This window comes from Neolamprologus multifasciatus, chromosome 23, assembly GCF_963576455.1.
Source record: "Neolamprologus multifasciatus chromosome 23, fNeoMul1.2, whole genome shotgun sequence".
Lineage (NCBI taxonomy): Eukaryota > Metazoa > Chordata > Actinopteri > Cichliformes > Cichlidae > Neolamprologus > Neolamprologus multifasciatus.
In genome coordinates this window covers 191,975-210,223 of record NC_140460.1, presented here as the reverse complement: position 1 = coordinate 210,223, position 18,249 = coordinate 191,975, and the positions used below count along the sequence as shown (strand labels likewise).

The 18,249-nt window shown below is 42.0% G+C and overlaps 1 protein-coding gene across 6 annotated transcripts in view; it reads left to right on the top strand.

The window, feature by feature from the left end:
* pex5la (peroxisomal biogenesis factor 5-like a) overlaps window positions 1–18,249 on the top strand; it is a 106,076-nt gene that overhangs the window by 38,318 nt on the left and 49,509 nt on the right. For 2 of the 6 annotated variants that reach the window (XM_085152174.1, XM_085152173.1), the window contains exons 2-3: window positions 1,766–1,837; window positions 8,501–8,605. The exons of 2 other annotated variants lie outside the window; for them this stretch is intronic. In XM_085152174.1, the coding sequence (XP_085008300.1) occupies window positions 1,766–1,837; window positions 8,501–8,605 (177 nt within the window). Of the gene's footprint in view, window positions 1–1,765; window positions 1,838–8,500; window positions 8,606–18,249 lie in introns of those variants that run through there. 2 more of the 6 variants (XM_085152177.1, XM_085152175.1) reach the window with 2 other exon arrangements.

Genomic DNA, 18,249 nt, shown 5'->3' with positions numbered 1-18,249 from the left:
ACATTGACTTAATGTCACATTTCTCAAGTCTTTATAAACTACTTGGGAACACGAGTGGGTACTAAATATTCTCAGCACACAAGCCTTAGTGTAGAGTGCAGTCTTTTCTACTGGAGCATAAATTTCCTTCAGCTGCAGGAAGTAATTTTGAACATGATTTGTCTCAGCCGCCAACAAAGGAATGCTTCGTCTTAATGTGCTGCTGCAAAGACTCGCGCTGGACCGTGCGAGCCAATAGTTTGTGACAGTGATGGATGAGCTGCTGTAAGCTCAATAAATTACCCAAATTATTTTTCAAGCACATCAGGTTGCAGCTTTCTGTGGCACGTTTGCTGCCAAAGTTCCCCATTCATTATAAGAAACTATCCCCATAACAAGTATGAAGGCCAGTAAACATGGCATGAAATGTCACGCTTAAGTATCAGCAGTAAAAGTGATGGTAGCATTTATAGGTGTGAGCCTTATCCACAGTATTAGCACTACTGGGAGTCAGTTATTGACATCAACATCTTAAGGAGGGGTGCATCGTTCTCCCCATCAAAGAGAAAAATGTATTTTTAAAGGTAACGGCTAATATATTTTTACATGTACAGCACTGTGGAACAAACTGGTCTTCAGCAGTACTCTCGGCTTTCTGGAGGTTTTCCACATATCTATGAAAAATACCAAAACGTTCTACGGTACAGAGGAGCCCAAGACAGAGGCTTAACCATGAGTTTGTACAGCCATCTGTACAACATGGTCAAAACTCTGTGTCACGGTCTGCGTGCAGGCAGGAAAGGACCCAATGCAGGCTCGTACGCGGAGGTGAAAGTCAAGAAGCAGCTTTACTGCTGGACACTAGGAAAACTTAAGTAAACCTGAAGATACAAAATAAACCGAGGGCAAAGACACAAAGGGGGAAAAATAATCAAAATCTAAGCAGGAATAACCAAGGCACTAGACAGGCGTGTCCAACCCTCGAGTGAGAGTCAGACAGACTTTATTTATCCCTGAGAGCTGCAGCTTTTAGACGCACTCTTGTTCCCACACACCTGACTCTAATGAAGGCTTGTTAGCAGGCCTTTGCCCAGCTTGACGGCATGCTGACGAGGTAATCCAACCATCTCATTCAGCTGTGTTGGAGTAGGGATGCAGCTAAACGCTGCAGGACAGCAGCTTTTGAGGAGTTGGACACACTTAAGACCACCAAAGAGACTTAAACATGATACAAAATGTCATGAAAACACAAGAAAGCTCCAAACGCTGGGTGAGATAACCCAGGATCGTCACACTCTGTCACACTTTTCAGTCAGCGGTGTTATTATTGTTAACTGATGGAATAATGAACGTAGACTGGAAATGCTTTCGCCTTTCAATAAATTCTCGTAACTATTTCTGTTTATTTTCCAAACCAAATATAAAAAATACAGAAGGGCCTTTTCATACTGTGTGTCTTCATGTGATTTAGGATGTATGAATGTTGATCGTGGCCCATTCCACCACATGTCCAAACGTATTCAGCTCAGATGTTTGTCTTCTTCTCAGCAGCAGAGGTCTGAGTGCAGCTCTGCTCTGAAATCTGAACTTTTTGTGCAGGAACAGATTTGCCTTATTTATTTACATCTTCTGTTTGAGTCAGCCACAATGCTCCAGTGGACCGCTTATTATTATTATTTGCCACCATATATCAGCTCACTGCACTCAGTAGTGCAGCAAACATTTTCCACTCAAACCCACAGAGGATAAGCTCATCCCTGACTGTGATCAATTTTCATTTCCACAGAGGGACCCAGCTATTGTTTGCGGCTTCTCTCTGAAGCCAAGAGGAAAACATGAAAGAGGTGAGACGCTAGAGGTGAGCCAGCAGCGCAAAGACATGCATCAGAAACCACTTCATACTGTGGCTAACATGGCACACAAGCTGTGTCCACGACCATAAAGTAAAGAATTGATGTTGTGTCCTTATTTATCACCATATCTGAATATATCTGTGATCTCTCAGTGAAACTTTCATCTACCAATGGTTGATAAAAGTCACTATTTGCACTTTTTATCTAAAAATGTTTCTCTGCTCTTATACGCTGCTTTGTTGCCATTTAACCTTATAGATTTTCTCTAGTATTTCCTTATTAAATAATTATTTTAAAATAAGAATTTAAAACAAAAACCCTCAACACTGAAACCACCACACCAATACAGCTCTTATACCAAGCAGCAATCTGACAAATTAAGCCAACGCTAAACAGGGAAATTGAAGTAATGAAGGGTCGTTAATGCTGCTTTAAAAAATTATTTAATCCCCATAAACCAGAGGTGTCCAACTCCAGGCCTCGAGGGCCGGTGTCCTGCAGGTTTTAGATGTGTCCCTGACCCAACACAGCTGATTTAAATGACCTCCTCAACATGTCTTGACGTTCTCCAGAGGCCTGGGAATGAACTCATCATTTGAATCAGGTGTGTTGACCCAGGGTGAAGTCTAAAACCTGCAGGACACCGGCCCTCGAGGCCTGGAGTTTATGCAAATATAAAAAAGTCTCTTCTAAAATAAATACACAAATTGTTAACAGCTAAGATACTGCAGGACCCTCAATATACAGGATTTATCAATAAGAATACTGCAACTTGAAATTCTTTTTTTTTAATGTAATGAACACAAGTATTGACCCCAAGTTCATCTTGGGAATCCTCCGCCTTGAAATTGTACGTCTTGGTGGGCTCTGGCTGGTTAAGGGTCTTTGGAAGTGTTCGGCCCATCGTTTGTTTTGCTCTTCTTGGGCGATCGAGAGCTTCCCATTTTTGTCCTTGACTGGGACGTTTGCATTGGTCATTGATCCAGTAAGCTCGTTTACGATGCGGTATAGGGTCTTGGAATCATTCCGATCCGCTGCTTCCTGAGTTTCGGCACCTTTTCATTCTAGCCATTCTTTCTTGTCTTTCTGACAGCTTTTCTTCACTAGCCGATCTAGTTCTGCGTAGCGTCGGGTTCCTGCCTCTCTGGCTTGTTCGGTTTTGGCCTGCTCTCTTTTGAGCTTCGCAATTTTTCTCTCATCGATCAGTTCCCATGTTCTTCCTTGGATCCACTGTTTCAATTACAATCAATTTCATTGAATGTACCGTATCCGGTGACCGCCATGTCTTCTTGTGGATCTCTCGGTGCTGGAAGTATGTATTTCCAACGCACAGCCCATTGTGCTCGCAGAAGGATACTAATCGTTCGCCGTTTTCGCTGAGATGCGTTGAAGATGCATGCGGTCCAACCACGGTCTCCAATCCCAATCGGTCGCCGCCCAGCTGGGCATTAAAGTCTCCGATGTCTCCGATTGGAGGCATTAAAGTCTCCGATGAGGATCTTAAGGTCGTAATTTGGGATGTCATTAAAGACGTCTTGCAGCTGATCATAGAAATTGTCCTTGAATGCATCGTCCGTATTGTCCGTTGGTGCATAGACTTGCACAATGGTCGTCTTGGCGTGTCCAAATCCAAAACGAGCTGTGATGATGCGGTCATTAACAGGTTTCCAAACAGCTAGTGCTCTCACGGCTTCTTTGCTCAATACGAACCCCACTCCATGTTCATGTCGATCTTCATGACACAAGTACAAGATCGTCTTGCCATCGCTGATAATTCGGCCACTCTCTATCCCCCTCATTTCACTGATTCCCAGGATGTCTAGCCGATAATCGTCAAACTCCTTCAACAGTTGAGCCAGCCGTCCGCTCTGATATAACGTGCGAACGTTCCATGTCCCAATTTGTGTGATGGTTTTGGCAGAGAATAATGCTTCCATCGGGCGCTGGATGCCATTTTTGGTTTCTTCCAGCACCGCCATCCCGTTTGAAGTAGAAGTTCTGCCACGTTGTCCAAAACTTCTGCTTTCGTTTGTCATTTCTGTAGCGGTAGGGTTTTTACAGGGACGGGTTGCTAGCCCGACGCCCAACCCTCCTCCTTTCTCATCCGGGCTTGGAACCGGCCATGGCGGAGTTAATTAAAAACTACATATTCTAATTGGAGTTAGAGACAGCATTTACTGAAACTTCAAAGTCTTAGACCGAAAGATAAATCCTTAATAGCCCCATATGAAATATTGTTGTTTAACATCTGATTAAGCTCAGATATGTTTAAATATCTTTAATTCTTCATATTTAAAGTCTCGGTGTCTCCTGATATAATCCCACACTGACTCCATGACACTGAGATTAGGGGGAACCAAATCATCTATAATAAACTTCTATGACAGACTCCTTGTTTTGCCATTGGCTGAAGAAACTGCTTCCTAATTTGGGAGCAATCAGAACCCTGTCTGAAGTAATGGATTACTAAAAACAGTAACATGTAATAATTCAGAAAAACAGAAAATCTGCCACCTTGTCGAGAAATTAAATTGAACAACACAGAAGGTTATCCAGGACTGCAAGCCAGTACAAAGTGAACACAAACCTGGTGGACCGTCTACTGCTGGCTCACGTAAACACTGCACAGATTCAGCTATTACAAAACTGCATCTCCTGCCATTCGGTCTAAACAACTAACAACACATTTTATGATTCGTCTCTGGCCATGTAAATGCTGGCAACGTCTTATCAAGACATGTTATAGTGAGAAAGTCTGCAGAGAGGGAGCAGGTGGCTTTTGGGACTCTATTAAGAGCATTAGGCTTTCAAGGAACGTCTCCCTCAGGCGCATGCATTTTGCAACATGATCAGTTGAGGAAATTAGCGGGAGAAAAGCCTAATTCATTTTACTGGAAAGTGGAATTGTGAAAAAGCCCTAATAAGATCTAGCTAAAAGGCTGTGTGCTCTCCTCCGTCTGAACAGGCAGCCTGACAAAATGCAGAAACTCAAACGTGATGAACAGAGGTTTGTCTCTTGCTGGTCAGCAGATTTAATTGCAGGAAGACAAGCCATTTCCTGAGATGAAATGTGTAGTCTCCTGTGAAGTGGTGATTCAGTGACATCCGTGTGTCTTAAAAGAATTAACGGCGTACAGTACTATCTGTCTTCAGTGGGCAAAACACGACATGAGGGCGAGTCGCTGTTGGTTTCTGCAGGACAGCTGCTGCCACAGAGTCAAGGTGGAGAGGACGACAGTAGGAAAATCAATTTGACCTCTTATATAATCTGTTTTTACTGTTATGTAATATAGCCTTAGCAATTATCGGACGAGCTTCGAACAGTTCCTGCGAGAGGTTGTAGGTGGTATTAGGACAGTTTAAGCTCGGAGGGTAAGTTTGAGTGTAGCTAAAGATCCTGGATACAAGTGCACACTTTGATCGTTGCAGCTAAGTGAAGCATTCACAGCAATAAACTCTGTAGGAAGCTGAGGAGTAATACTCCACAGGCATATTAACCTATCAGAAACCAAACTGTGGACCTTTTGATTATGTTATTTAGTTTTGTCATCATCGGTTATTTATAGTAACACCAAGACCAGAGGGTATCAAGACCAAGACAAGACCGAGACAAAAAAGTCTTTAAACTGCAGCCAGAAGCTGCTTCGTTTATGGGTGTGAGTATTTTATGTGTTTTTGTGATGCACTCGCACAGCCCTCCTCATCACTGTCTACTGTCTCACTCACTTACTGAGAGGACAGACGCAAGCTCCACTTGACTGTCGTGTCTCTCACATAATGATCCTATATCCTCGCATGTGATTGGCCACAATATGGAGGCTGTGTTTTGAGTTTTGTTCAAAAACAATGACTTCATATAGGGAAAAATATATGTATCACATCTGCAGGACACCTTAAACTAGTTTTTTAATTAAGCAGCGAGGCAGAACAAAGTCGGGCTGTATCAAGACATGAGGACTAAACCAAATTCAACCAGACCCAGAACTGATGAATTAAAACAGGACTACAACAGTTCAAAATCAGGACTACTGAGGACTTAACCAAGACAGAACCAGAACTAGATGATAGCAGCACTAAAAATCATCACAGACCTGCACTACACTTATTGTTTAATTCTACCAAAGTCCACTATTTAGATTCAGAAAGGTTTATATAATTATTTAACAACAAACAAGCTGCAAAACGTAATATAGAATTTGAAAAATAACAAATAGTATCTAAAAAGTTACACTAGGTAATAGATACATGTTCTGATGAGTTTTGGCAAACAACCATGTGACTAACAGGTGTGTCTCACCTGCTCTCCCTCCCTCCCTCTCTCTCTCTCTCCCTCCCCCTCCCCCTCTCTCTCCCTCCCCCTCTCTCTCCCTCCCCCTCCCTCTCTCTCTCTCTCCCTCCCCCTCTCTCTCTCTCCCTCCCTCCCTCCCTCTCTCTCTCTCCCTCCCTCTCTCTCTGTTCCTCTCCCCCTCTCTCTCTCTCTGTTCCTCTCCCCCTCTCTCTCTCTCTCTCTCTCTCTGTTCCTCTCCCCCCCCTCTCTCTCTGTTCCTCTCCCCCTCTCCCTCCCTCTCTCTCTCTGTTCCTCTCCCCCTCTCTCTCTCTGTTCCTCTCCCCCTCTCTCCCTCCCTCTCTCTCTCTGTTCCTCTCCCCCTCTCCCTCCCTCTCTCTCTCTCTCTCTCTCTCTCTGTTCCTCTCCCCCTCTCTCTCTCTGTTCCTCTCCCCCTCTCTCCCCCCTCTCTCTCTCTGTTCCTCTCCCCCTCTCTCTCCCGCCCTCTCGTTGACATCTCCTGATGTTCCCATGTCACAGAAACAGCCTCTGTGTTTTGCCTTATATGCATCCACAGCTGTGCCACCAGTTTACTCACATGGACTCTACCAACCAATCAGAAGCTTCTTCAGCTCAGAATCGTCTGCAGTTTTCTTATTAATGAACAATAAACTTAGTGTACATGTGCTCCTACATTTGATGAAAGTGATAAAAATAGAAGCTCTGTCTCTCTTTATTCTGACATTTAACTCATTCAAAAGATATTTCAATATTTATCCAAAACAAAACAAGTTTAAATTGATGTTTAACAGTAAAATAATGTTTTTATGTTTTCTCCATAAAGTGTAAATATCTGGTTTCAGCTGTGAATATACTGCTGTGTGTTGAAGTTCCTCTTGTTTTGCATAGAAATATACTGAACAACATACAAAGCATAATATATAAAATAACATCTACCTGAGTTGTTTCTTTGAAAGAAGCTCCTCATGTCCATTCTTGTATATCAGAGCATGACTGATTTATTGAGCCGTGGAGGGAAACAACTGAAAATATGAAATAAACACATGTAAGCTGAGACTCTAAAGAAACAGCATTGTTGTTGTTCGGCTTTTCATTTCACCGTTTGTTGATTCACTCGAAGAGCGAGTAACGTGATATGGGTCAAGTGATCAGTTTGACATCAATCTTTCGTGATTCACTGTCATGTTTACATTATTTGTACAGTACGAATGATTTGCTTTGGTACCTGCTCGAACTTCAGCTCTCCTCTGTCTGCAGCAAACTCGCAGGCAGCAGCTTCCCCCCCCTCGCTCACATGGTGTGCCCAGTCTCCGAGTGCCTGAGCTCGGATCATACCAAAGTTAGGGGGACTTTACGACTGTGCGCTATGTGCTTCGAATATTGTAGTTTTTGTTCTATACAGTTGTCAGTCAGGCATCTAACGATGAAACAAATTTCACTCCAAAAGACCCCGGGCTTCTGAAAAAATGACCCGGGCTTGAGCTCAGTAAGCCCCCCAGCTCTGCCGGCAGTCGACTCCAAACCTCCCGACCATGTCGATCTAAGAAAGCAAGACCGAGACAGCGAGACCAAGAAAGACCAAGACCACGTGAAAGTGGTCTCGAGACACACAACCATAGTTAGTGGTAAATGGACTGATTAGCGCTTTTCAGCTCTCCAAAGCGCTCTGTACAACATTCACACAAACAAGTGCTTTCTGATTACCGTTCACACACCGATGGATGCATCAGGGAGCAACTTATTTAATGTTAATGTCGAGGATATCTGGCACGCAGACTAGCAGGAGCCAGGGATCGAACCACCAACCTTCCTGAGCTACAGCCACCCCGTGCTCATCCAAATGATGAATGATGATTTCCTTGATTGTTGATTGTTTTCCTTTTTTTCATCCTCTCAACTGGTCTTTTTTACTATATAATAATTTTACTATCCAGATTTTAACACGCTGGCTTCAGTTTTCGTGGTTTTCACCTTAACAAGTTAAATATATGCAGGAGAAGAGGAAATATTGAAAACAGTGTAGAAACAAATCACACAGTTTAATTTTTTAGACCAAACTTTTTATATTACCACTTGCAGTTGTAGACATAGTGGAGTCAAAGCCTTACACTCTGTATAATGAGCTCTTTATAATCATCACAGTGTGCAGAAGTGCTGCTGTGGACAACCATGCTCATCTGTCCACAGTCCTCTACATCGTGCAGTGACCTTCGTTTCATCGCCATAGTCTTGTGGAAATGTCTTTAGTTGATGTGTTGATTATCAGACAGCCTGTAGTGTTTGTCCATCATCATAAGGTAAAGTATGCTCTGTAAGAGGCCCTGGATGGGGTCGAGTTGTCCAACTGTCCTGACACAAGTCGTTGTTGATCTCACTGTTGTAGGGGAAAGACTCTAGGGCTGCAGATAAGACTGTTGCCATGGTCCTGAAGGAGATACCAAGTAAGGCGTCATCAGAAGGGAAGCCCCTCCTCACAGTGACTACCAAGGTGGGCAGATGCATTTCAGAAACACCCCACCCACCCCCAATCCCAAACCCACCCCTGGATTAAAGCAGAAAGTCCTCCTGTGTTGGTCACACTGAAACACGAGCTTTGAGTGTCCTATAACTGACCTCTACTTACTGTTGTATCTAACAAAGAAGCGAAAATTATTTCATTTCCAGCTGCTCTATGGGGTATAAAACCCACCCAATGCATCACTACGTTTGCACAAACACAGCCTAATGATGTTACCATCTACACAAGTAACCTCAAATTCACTGCAATTATTCGTGCGACTCTTTATCTTTTCCAATTAGCCTCTGCAACACTGGTAGTGCTCCTCCACGTCTATATTTAACACTGTATGGGGATTAACCACACATTTCGTGTCCCATTCATAATCGGGTCAGTCAAACTTCCTCGTGAACTTTTTACACCTCATAAGCAGCTAATCCTCAGCACAAACAGTGTGTGAATGCATTTCCAAAGATGCGATGTCACACAGCATGGCATTGAGCTGTTGGTGGTGTTCTTTGAACCAAAGACTGCAGCCATTGCTGAGCTTTTCACTTCTCTGTTGCTTTTTAAGTGGTAAAGCTGGAGTCTATGCACCGAGTGCCAGTATGAGTTTTGTTGCCCTGTACTTGATTGCTTCTGTGGGTGCTGCTGCTGCGTGTCTATGTGTTAATAAGCTGTAGCATGCTTTACTCCTCTTTTATTTTCTAATGCAGTGTCTGGTTTGATAAGCTCTCATACAACAGATATAATTTTCCCACTTAAGTGTGGGGGGGTGTAATTATAGCCCCAAATTGTTTGCTGAGTCGACACCAACAGAGTACGATTTAAAGATGTATCTTAAACCAAAGAGGGTCAGGAAGGAATCCGTGATTGTTAGCACACGTTTCCTGTATCTGACATCTCTGCTCATTTAAGATGCTGCAGTGAGGCTGAAATCAAACTAATGGAAATAATAGATCAATAACTTTTTCTCAGTTTGGATGTTAGCAGCTCATATTTCTCCTGCTCCTTTACATTGAGTTTCATTGCTGCTTCAAACAGGCAACGCTCCATCAGTTATGCTCAGCGGGTCTGATCGACCACCGGTGAATGAGGTGATAACGGCCTGTTGACTGTGCTGGTAGGTGGAGGAGGCCGCCTGGCAGCATGCACGAGGCTGATAACAGCTGATGATGACCATTCATGGTCTGAAAACATTCAAACTGGGGGGGGGGGTTACATTTTACAGCCTTCAAATGTCAGAGTCTTAAATCCCAGCGTTGAGTGAAAAGAACATGAACACAAATGTCATCACCATTCGGGTTTCCTTCTCACAGTGCAACGATAACAGCAGGTTTCCATAAGGCCACAGGCTACAACTTTCAAAATGAATCAAAAATAACAAACAATATAAAACCTCTCATTTCATTTATTTATAAAGCACGTTTAATAACAACAGGGAGCTGACCAAAGGGCTGCACAGAGTAACAGTTAAACAATGACATTGACAACAACGACAGGAAAATTAGGATCAAAGAATTGGTAACTCTCACAGTTTCGAAAGCGTAAGAGAGCGAAAGAGTAAAAAATATGTTTTAAGATGTGATTTAAAAAGAGTGACAGTCGGGGCCTTTCTAATGTGGAGAGGTAGATCATCCCACATTTTCGGTGCCACAACCGCAAACGCCCGATCTCCTCTATGAACCCTCCTAGACTGATGTAAGGAGCAGTGATCGCTTGATCGAAGGGCTCTAAAGGGCGTATAGAGCTGCAACAGGTCAGACAAATAGTCCGGTGCCAAGTAGCACTTTATAAGTCAAAGTAACATTTTAATTCTAAAACGCACTGAAGGCTCTTCTCACTATTGTCTTCACATAATTATTAAAATGACCAAATACAACAACTAATTAAAGACACAAACTCAGAGGCCCATCATACATACTGAGCAGGTCACACATGCATACACTGCATAGTGTGTGTGAGTTTCCTGTATCCTCTCTTTTTACAAAGGTAGAAAAATGTGTCAAATTATAACATTTAAATCATATTTGAGTACCACAGACATGTAACAGTAACCACTTTGCTTGCTTTTTGCACACCCTTCACCAACACCCCCCCAGTGTTCGCGCAGTGTTGTTTAAACATTTTATGTGCTAAAATGATTAAAGGGTGTATATGAAAAAGTCTGCAGGTTTTTATTTTTTTAATATCTGGATTGTCAGTTAGTCAAAATCACCAGTAAAATAATCTTAAATGACAGCGTCAAAGCGAATGCTGGATGTTGTTTCCACTCGGCTGGACTCATGGTTGAAGTGCTCTCCAGTGGCTGAGGCAGCAGTTTGAGGAGTGTCCCTGCCTGATGTCACTTAGCAAGTGACGGAGGCTAAGCCACAGCCGGTGGTCCCTTTAGCCGCACGTCAAGTCAGGTCAGGTTTGTTTGGAAAGATGATGCATGATGTCTGAATGGGCCTCACACAGACAGGCTTCAACCAGCCGGACTCTTTATGATGATACATGAAAATGAAACGAGACGTCACGTTCACCTCTTCCTCTATTCACAGCTCTGATGTCCTCATTTCTTCATCCATGTAAAACTACAGTTATGATCTTCAGAGCTGTGTGCTACTGTATGTGCAGTTTTTGTTTTATTTTTGTTATTTTGTTCATTTTTATGGACTTTTAGTAAAAAAGGTAAGATTCAATGTGCAAAAAGTATCTTTTTAAGTATTCTGGATACTTTCCTTTTTTAATATTACGTTGTACTTTTTTCACACTGTGTCTCCTAAAAACAAACCAGTCAGGCAAAATGTTGTACTGGGTGGAATATTTCAAACCTTTATTTACAAACAAAATTAAAATTGTGTCCTTGGCCAAAATAGGCAGGGTTAACCTTGGTTTGGGGCTAACCTACCATGACTCTCAATGCCAGGACAAACTGGAGTGACCAGAGAAATAAAAAATATCCAGGATCCCGTTGCTGTGAGGAAGCCGTGCTAACCACTGATCCAGTCATTATAACAAGACACATTATAGAGCCAGCTGTTCTGATCTTCAGCATTAATAAAACCAGTCTTGGACAAATCACAAGAAAAGCACAGAGCGATGGGCTGTTGAATTGATGATTTTGTCCAAAGGCAGTCTGGTAGCAAGCTTCTAGTATGAAATAATGGCAGCTTTATTCTTCAAATATATAAGGGAAGAAATTATTCTTTTTTTTAATATTTCACTTTTGACTCTGTTGGCTAAAGTCAAATCATATAAAGCCATCACGATGACTCATAAACCCCAACAAGCCTTTGGGATGAGTAGATCATCACCACCCACAAGAAGCTGCTTGGAAACAAAAGTAACGAGTAAACAACCTGATGCATCACGAGAAGCTTTCTAATGATTTGTAAGAATCAATTTTGCATTTAAAAAAAGACTTGCTGCATTATATAATCCCCGGCCACAGCTCATATACTTTGACTGTTATCATTTTTCTAGACAACCATCCATCGCATAGCCGCCAGCTTTTAGCTAACAGCTGACATTAGTTCTCTCCCTTTATGTAGTGTTTTCCTCTGCACCTCCTCCTACCCTCACCTCAGCCTCGCCTCCTTCAAGGCTCTGGTACACAATCCCCCTGACAGCAACATCTGAGAGTCAAGCCCAAGTGGCACAATTAGTTGAAGCTTTCTATTACATAATATTCTAGATTACTGCTTAAAGCACTTGTAAACAAAATGCCAAAGTGCTTTGCATAGGAGAGAGTTAAAAAAAGGCAGCGAGGGAAAACAGTAACCTCCTCATAGCAATGGGCAAACAGCTCACAAAGCTCCTCTCCTGCCTTAGAAGTGAACCTGTAATTAGTGTTTGCTACCTGCTCTGTGCCTCACACATCCTCCCAGATAAACATGGTAGATTTTCTGTCCCCATTTTCTGGTTGATTGGAGGAGGAAAATGAAGAGGTCTCATCATTTCAAAGCCATGATTCAGAACAGACTCCTGTGGCAATTACACAAAGTGCTTTGAAGAACTACATCAGCCTACAGTTATTGTTTAGGGTTGGGCGCAGATCGTGCAGGGTCCTCCATCAGAAGGCTGAAACAACCTCATCTTCACAGCCTCAACTTATAGGCTCAAAAGCGACCGTTCAAAGTCAAATCAAGCTTTCAGTCTGTCAGACTCCACATTCACACCAACATCTTTAATGACGCACTTAGGCACAGCAGTGCTTTTCTGCTGAATGCTAATGGGTTCTAGTTTCCTTTATGACCATTCTAGTTTAGTGTTACCACGCTGCCATATGTTCCCCCTTAGGCGAGACTAGTGTTTAACATTTAACCTTGAAAACAAATGTAGTCAGTTACAACGCCGAGCTTTACAACCTCGGGCCTCATGTATCACTCTGGAGGATTTTAAAATGCAGTAAGGTTGTCACCCTGTCCATAACACCAACCTGTGCTAAAATTTCATCTGCAGCTCTCCCAACTCACCAAATGATGCGTCCATCATAGTAACACCAGATGGTGTCTTTAGTGAATGCGCCACACTTGGAAACTGTTGAAAAATGGAGTTGAGCCTTAAAATGAAGCCAGTGCAGAAATAGCAAAAACAAATGCAACAAATCAAATGGCCACTTGAAGCTGCTTTCAAAGCAAGTCGATGCCAACAGAGTCCCATGATGACATCCCCAACTTTTCAGCACAATTAAACATATTTACACCCTTTTGCAGAAAATTTTTGGTCTCTTTGCCTTAAAATTATATCTATTAAGAGTGTGGCCGTTCTAAGTGACAGGGGGGTGTTGATATAATCTTTATATGAAAGATTAACATATTTTAACATAGCCATTGTCAACCAAACAATGACTTTAAATATTTCGGCCATAAACCTTGATACCTGGATGCTTATACAGCAGAGATCTGTAATTCAAAGAGTAGCCCTGCACTAAAGCTAAACCTCCTTTATTGTCCATTTTACATTAAATTCAACCATAATTTACCAAATGAGCAGTAAGTTTCTATAAAATAAAACTTTAAAGAAGTGATTAAAACCATTAACTCGTTAGGAAAGCCTTTACTGAGATCATAAACACTGCAGGCTTGTGTCCAACTTAAGAACTTAACTCCCATCAGGGGAGTTTAAAAATGTAGGGTGGAGGGATTTTGGCTTTGGCTTCATTTTCCAGGGCCAGAAGCTACAGCCATCTATAGTCTGCGGGTGCCAGCTAATATCTATTAAATAACACGTTTTTCTGTCTGGTTAATTATGATGTCAGTCTATCCTCCAGCTCTGATGATGTTGTGTATTTGCATGCATTTAACACTAATTAGCAGCTATTTGTTCCTGTGCCCCATACAGCCGATGTTTGCAACTTGTGCATGCTAATGTAGCTAACTGTTAGCTTAGCACTCCAGCCTCTGATCTTATTCTGGCAACAACCATAACGCCAGAACTGAAGCCTGAAAACAACATCCACAAACTACTGGGTGACATCTATTAAAAAAAACCGTCACTAAGTGCTATCAGTGCATAATCACAAAGATTTATCACCCTGACTTAAAACTGAAATTTGCATCCTTGATTTAAAGAAAAGGCCAACTGTACCAAAGATGTAGTTTTGTATGAAGTTTGTCACCATGTTGTTTCAAATGTCACATTTTCTGGGGATATGCTAAAGTCAGCTGTCAGCAGAACATGGCTCAGCATGGATCCCAATCATGTCAAAACTTTAAATCTCAACACTGTTCAATTAAATCAGAGCATTACTGGAGGACTAAATGATGTTTTCTAAATGATCCACATGCTGCTCATTTGACAGAACTGACCTTCAGTCAATCAATCAATCAAAAAATAAATAAATAAATAAACAGAGTGGAAAAATCCAAAGTCTTGTAACGTAGAAAAATCTTGTGTAACTGTAATTAAAGTTGCTAAAATCCTTTACATACAAAAAGGTTCAGATGAATATGAGGAGACATGATGGTGAAACCTGTCAAAATATGTTGGAAAGCTCATTATGTAAAAAAATAAACATAACAACAACTGATTTGATCCATTTCAGTCTGACTTTAGGGAAAAATCAGTACAGGAGCTGTTTCATTGCAGTTGGCTTATGAACAGCACTTTAAACTGTAGCGTCTGATTTTGCCAACTCGCTTCAATAGAGTGAAGCTGGCTCCACACTGGAAACCTTACTGGGCAACTTCAGGCGAGTACAAACGACATATCCACTGAAATGGGCAGGAAATAAACTCAATCCTCAAGGAAGCAACCGAAGTGACTACCAATGAGAGTGAAGATTCCCTTTGACTGACTGGTAGTAAATATATTAAAGCATCGCCTAGGCAACTGGGGCCATGAATGTTAGAGCCATCAGTGTGAGATGATGTAGATGGAAAGGCACTCGAGTGGCTCTTATGCAGTTTATCAAACAGCACATCTTAACACATGGGATCCCACAGGGCTCAGTCCTTGGACCTGTTTTGTTTCCTTTATATCTGCATCTATTCAGCCATGTAATCCATAATTATACACGAGTGTTTCACCATCGTATGTGCCAATGATGCCATGTTCATGTCTCATTTAGTCTCCGGCCACACGGCCATGACGAACTGTGCACCTTTAATTCTTACTGCTGAACTCTGATCCTCATTATTGGTCCTGATCATATTAACAATAATGTTGGTCCCCTTTGTTGGACAAGTAACAACTGAGCAAAACCAATCTGCTAAAAACTTGACATTATTTTCAATCAGCGACTCAGTTTTAGCCACATGTCAAAGTCTGATCCATGTTTGCTTCATACAGAGTGACTACAGACTAGGGATGGGTATCGAAAACCGGTTCTTGTTGAGAACCGGTTCCCACTGTTTCAATTCCTTGGAATCGTTTGCCATTTTTGCAAACGATTCCCTTATCGATTCCAGTCGCCCCGAATGACGTCACCACGTTGCGGAGCGTCATTTACCTGGCAGGAAACATGGCGGCTCAAACGCTAAAAAGTTTGATTATACTTTACGAGAACAGATGACAACAGGGCAACTTGCAATACTTGCAAAGTAGATATTTCATTTAAGGGAGGAAACACTACGAATATGCAAAAGCATTTGCTCACAAAACACGCGATGACCTTAAATGAATGTCGTGTTTTTAATTCCGCTCCGGACTCGTGAATCTCAACCCAGCAGCAGCGGTAACGTTTGCACGTCCTCTCCCGTTAATACGGCAGGTAAATAATCAACTAACAGTGCATATTATGTTAGCGCGATCTGCCTTATTACAAAACCTGCCATTACTGTGCGTTTAGGTGACCATGGTGAGAGAGACAGACAGAGTCTGGCTGGCTCAGATGCTGGCAGTTCTTGCTACAGTCTACCGGTAGCGTCTCCTTTCAGGCCAGGATAGACGAATGTCACCGAGCAGTGACTCAGTTTGTGGTAAAAGGCTTGCACCCATTTGCCACAGCAGATGCCCCCGATTTTCGGTAAGTGAATGTGTTTAATTGTAGGCAGGGACATTACTGGATATTCTTGTGTAATTGCTACAGAAGAATATTTATTTTATTATTTTACATTCACAATTTTTTTTCCTGGGGACCCTGTGACACCCCATTGAAGAGCCGTAGGTTGGATCTGTTAAGATCTCACTGTTGGGTTTGTAAGGCCATGTTACTCCTAAATTTCTATCTTGTTCAAAGAGAAGATATAAAACAAAGATCTAAGCTAATTGACCTTAGTGTTCTCCTTTTTTAAAAAAAAAAAAAATCGATAAGAGAATCGATAAAGAATCGAATCGTTAAACAGAATCAAAAATGGAATCGGAATCGTGAAAATCTTATCAATACCCATCCCTACTACAGACTGCAGATTAAATCACTCCATGGCTCCACTTTAGATCTCAGAATATCTCAGACTCTTCACAGCAGACAGTCGATTAAAGGTTGCACAGTCCAGTCTTCCAGGCTTCTCTCACCCCAACCAATCACAGCAGATGGCCCCGCCCCTCCCTGAGCCTGGTTCTGCTGGAGGTTTCTTCCTGTTAAAAGGGAGTTTTTCCTTCCCACTGTCACCAAAGTGCTGCTCATAGGGGGTCATATGATTGTTGGGTTTTTCTCTGTATCTATGAAGCACCTTGAGGCGACTTTTGTTGTGATTTGGCGCTTTATAAATAAAACTGAATTGAATTGAATTGAATTTAAAACAAAGGGACACTGTGCTTTCACTGTTTTAGCCCAAAACTGTTGGGCAATTTTTCTTTGACCATCAGGCTCAACACAATCAGGTGCTATTGAAAAACCCGCCTCTAAAAATGGGCTTTTGTATAATGTTTTATAGTATTTTCTTATATTTTTAGCCTTGCCTGCATTGCCTATTGTTTGTACACATATATATGTCACTCTCTGTAGTGAGATGGCAAAAACATAAACAGGAAACAGAAAAACAGAAGAGCAATGGAAGAAATTTTCCTCTCACAGAAACACTGACACCTATGGGTTTCTTTCTTTTTAACTCAGGTGATCTGTAGTTGATTGAGAACAAGTGATTTAATTAGAAGCAACAAAAAGTCACTTAAGATGAGTCACTTCCTGCATTAAAGGCAGCAGCTGAGCGGTTATCCAGGTTAGCATGCACTCCTTTCACACTAACAGCTGTAACTGATTCAGCAGCGGCTCAGCCTTCACTCACACTCAGCTGCACCTCTGCAGAGCAAGCAGTCTGTAAATCACTTAACATGACCTTTAGAAACAAGTCCACCCTCATTTCATTTTAAGATTGGTTGCTTCAGACCAAATTGGACAATAACACACTGGCTGGCAACAAAAGGTGAACTAAGGCTACTCGGCATTGTGAGACTTCCCATGGACAAAATCTCTGCTCAGACAGCAGAGCAGCACCAACACAGCCTCATTATCTGTGCTGGGTCACCGTTCCTGCTACTCAGCACAATCTCTCACAAACCAACGGCCCGTCTCCGGGTATTATTCATGTCCTCTTTAAAGCATCTCTGCTGCAGAGCAAGGACAAAACCAAAGCTGTCATTTCACTTCTCCCCTTGCTGATAAATAAGAGTAAGAATTCATATAATGTCAGTTTAATGTAATAGAGGCACAGCATATAATATGTTGCCCTGCTTCTCTTTTTCCAGTTTTCTATTGGTTTTTATTTTTATTTCCATTCATTCAGTAAAAGGACTAGATGTTACAGTCCCTGGTGATGCATTGCTTTAAACAGAGACAATCTTGGGGGACGGCTGAAGGAAAAGAAGCCCAGAAACTTTACCAGCGGCACACATCGTTGTTCGCCTCAACCTTCGGTCTTTCACCCAGGCTAATCTGCCATTTTTCCTTGGTTAGGTTTAGGGATTAGATCTGATCTGGATTATCATATTAAAATGTGGGACACATCGTCAGCAGTGGACCTTGGATTCATCGGGTGTTTCGGCCATTATCACTGGACACCCTCATCCAGGGAGGCCCTGCCTGACCAGGCCCTGGAGTGTCAGTGGTTTATGTTAACTTGTTATTTCTCTTCTTCTTTCTCCTGTTTAGGTTTCTACAATTTATTCTCTGTTCAATGCAACTGAGAAATACTTACCTCTTTAACCTTTGTGGAGCCTCATTTTAATTTAATTTTCACTTTTGGCTTTTAATTCAGTTTCCGTTTGTT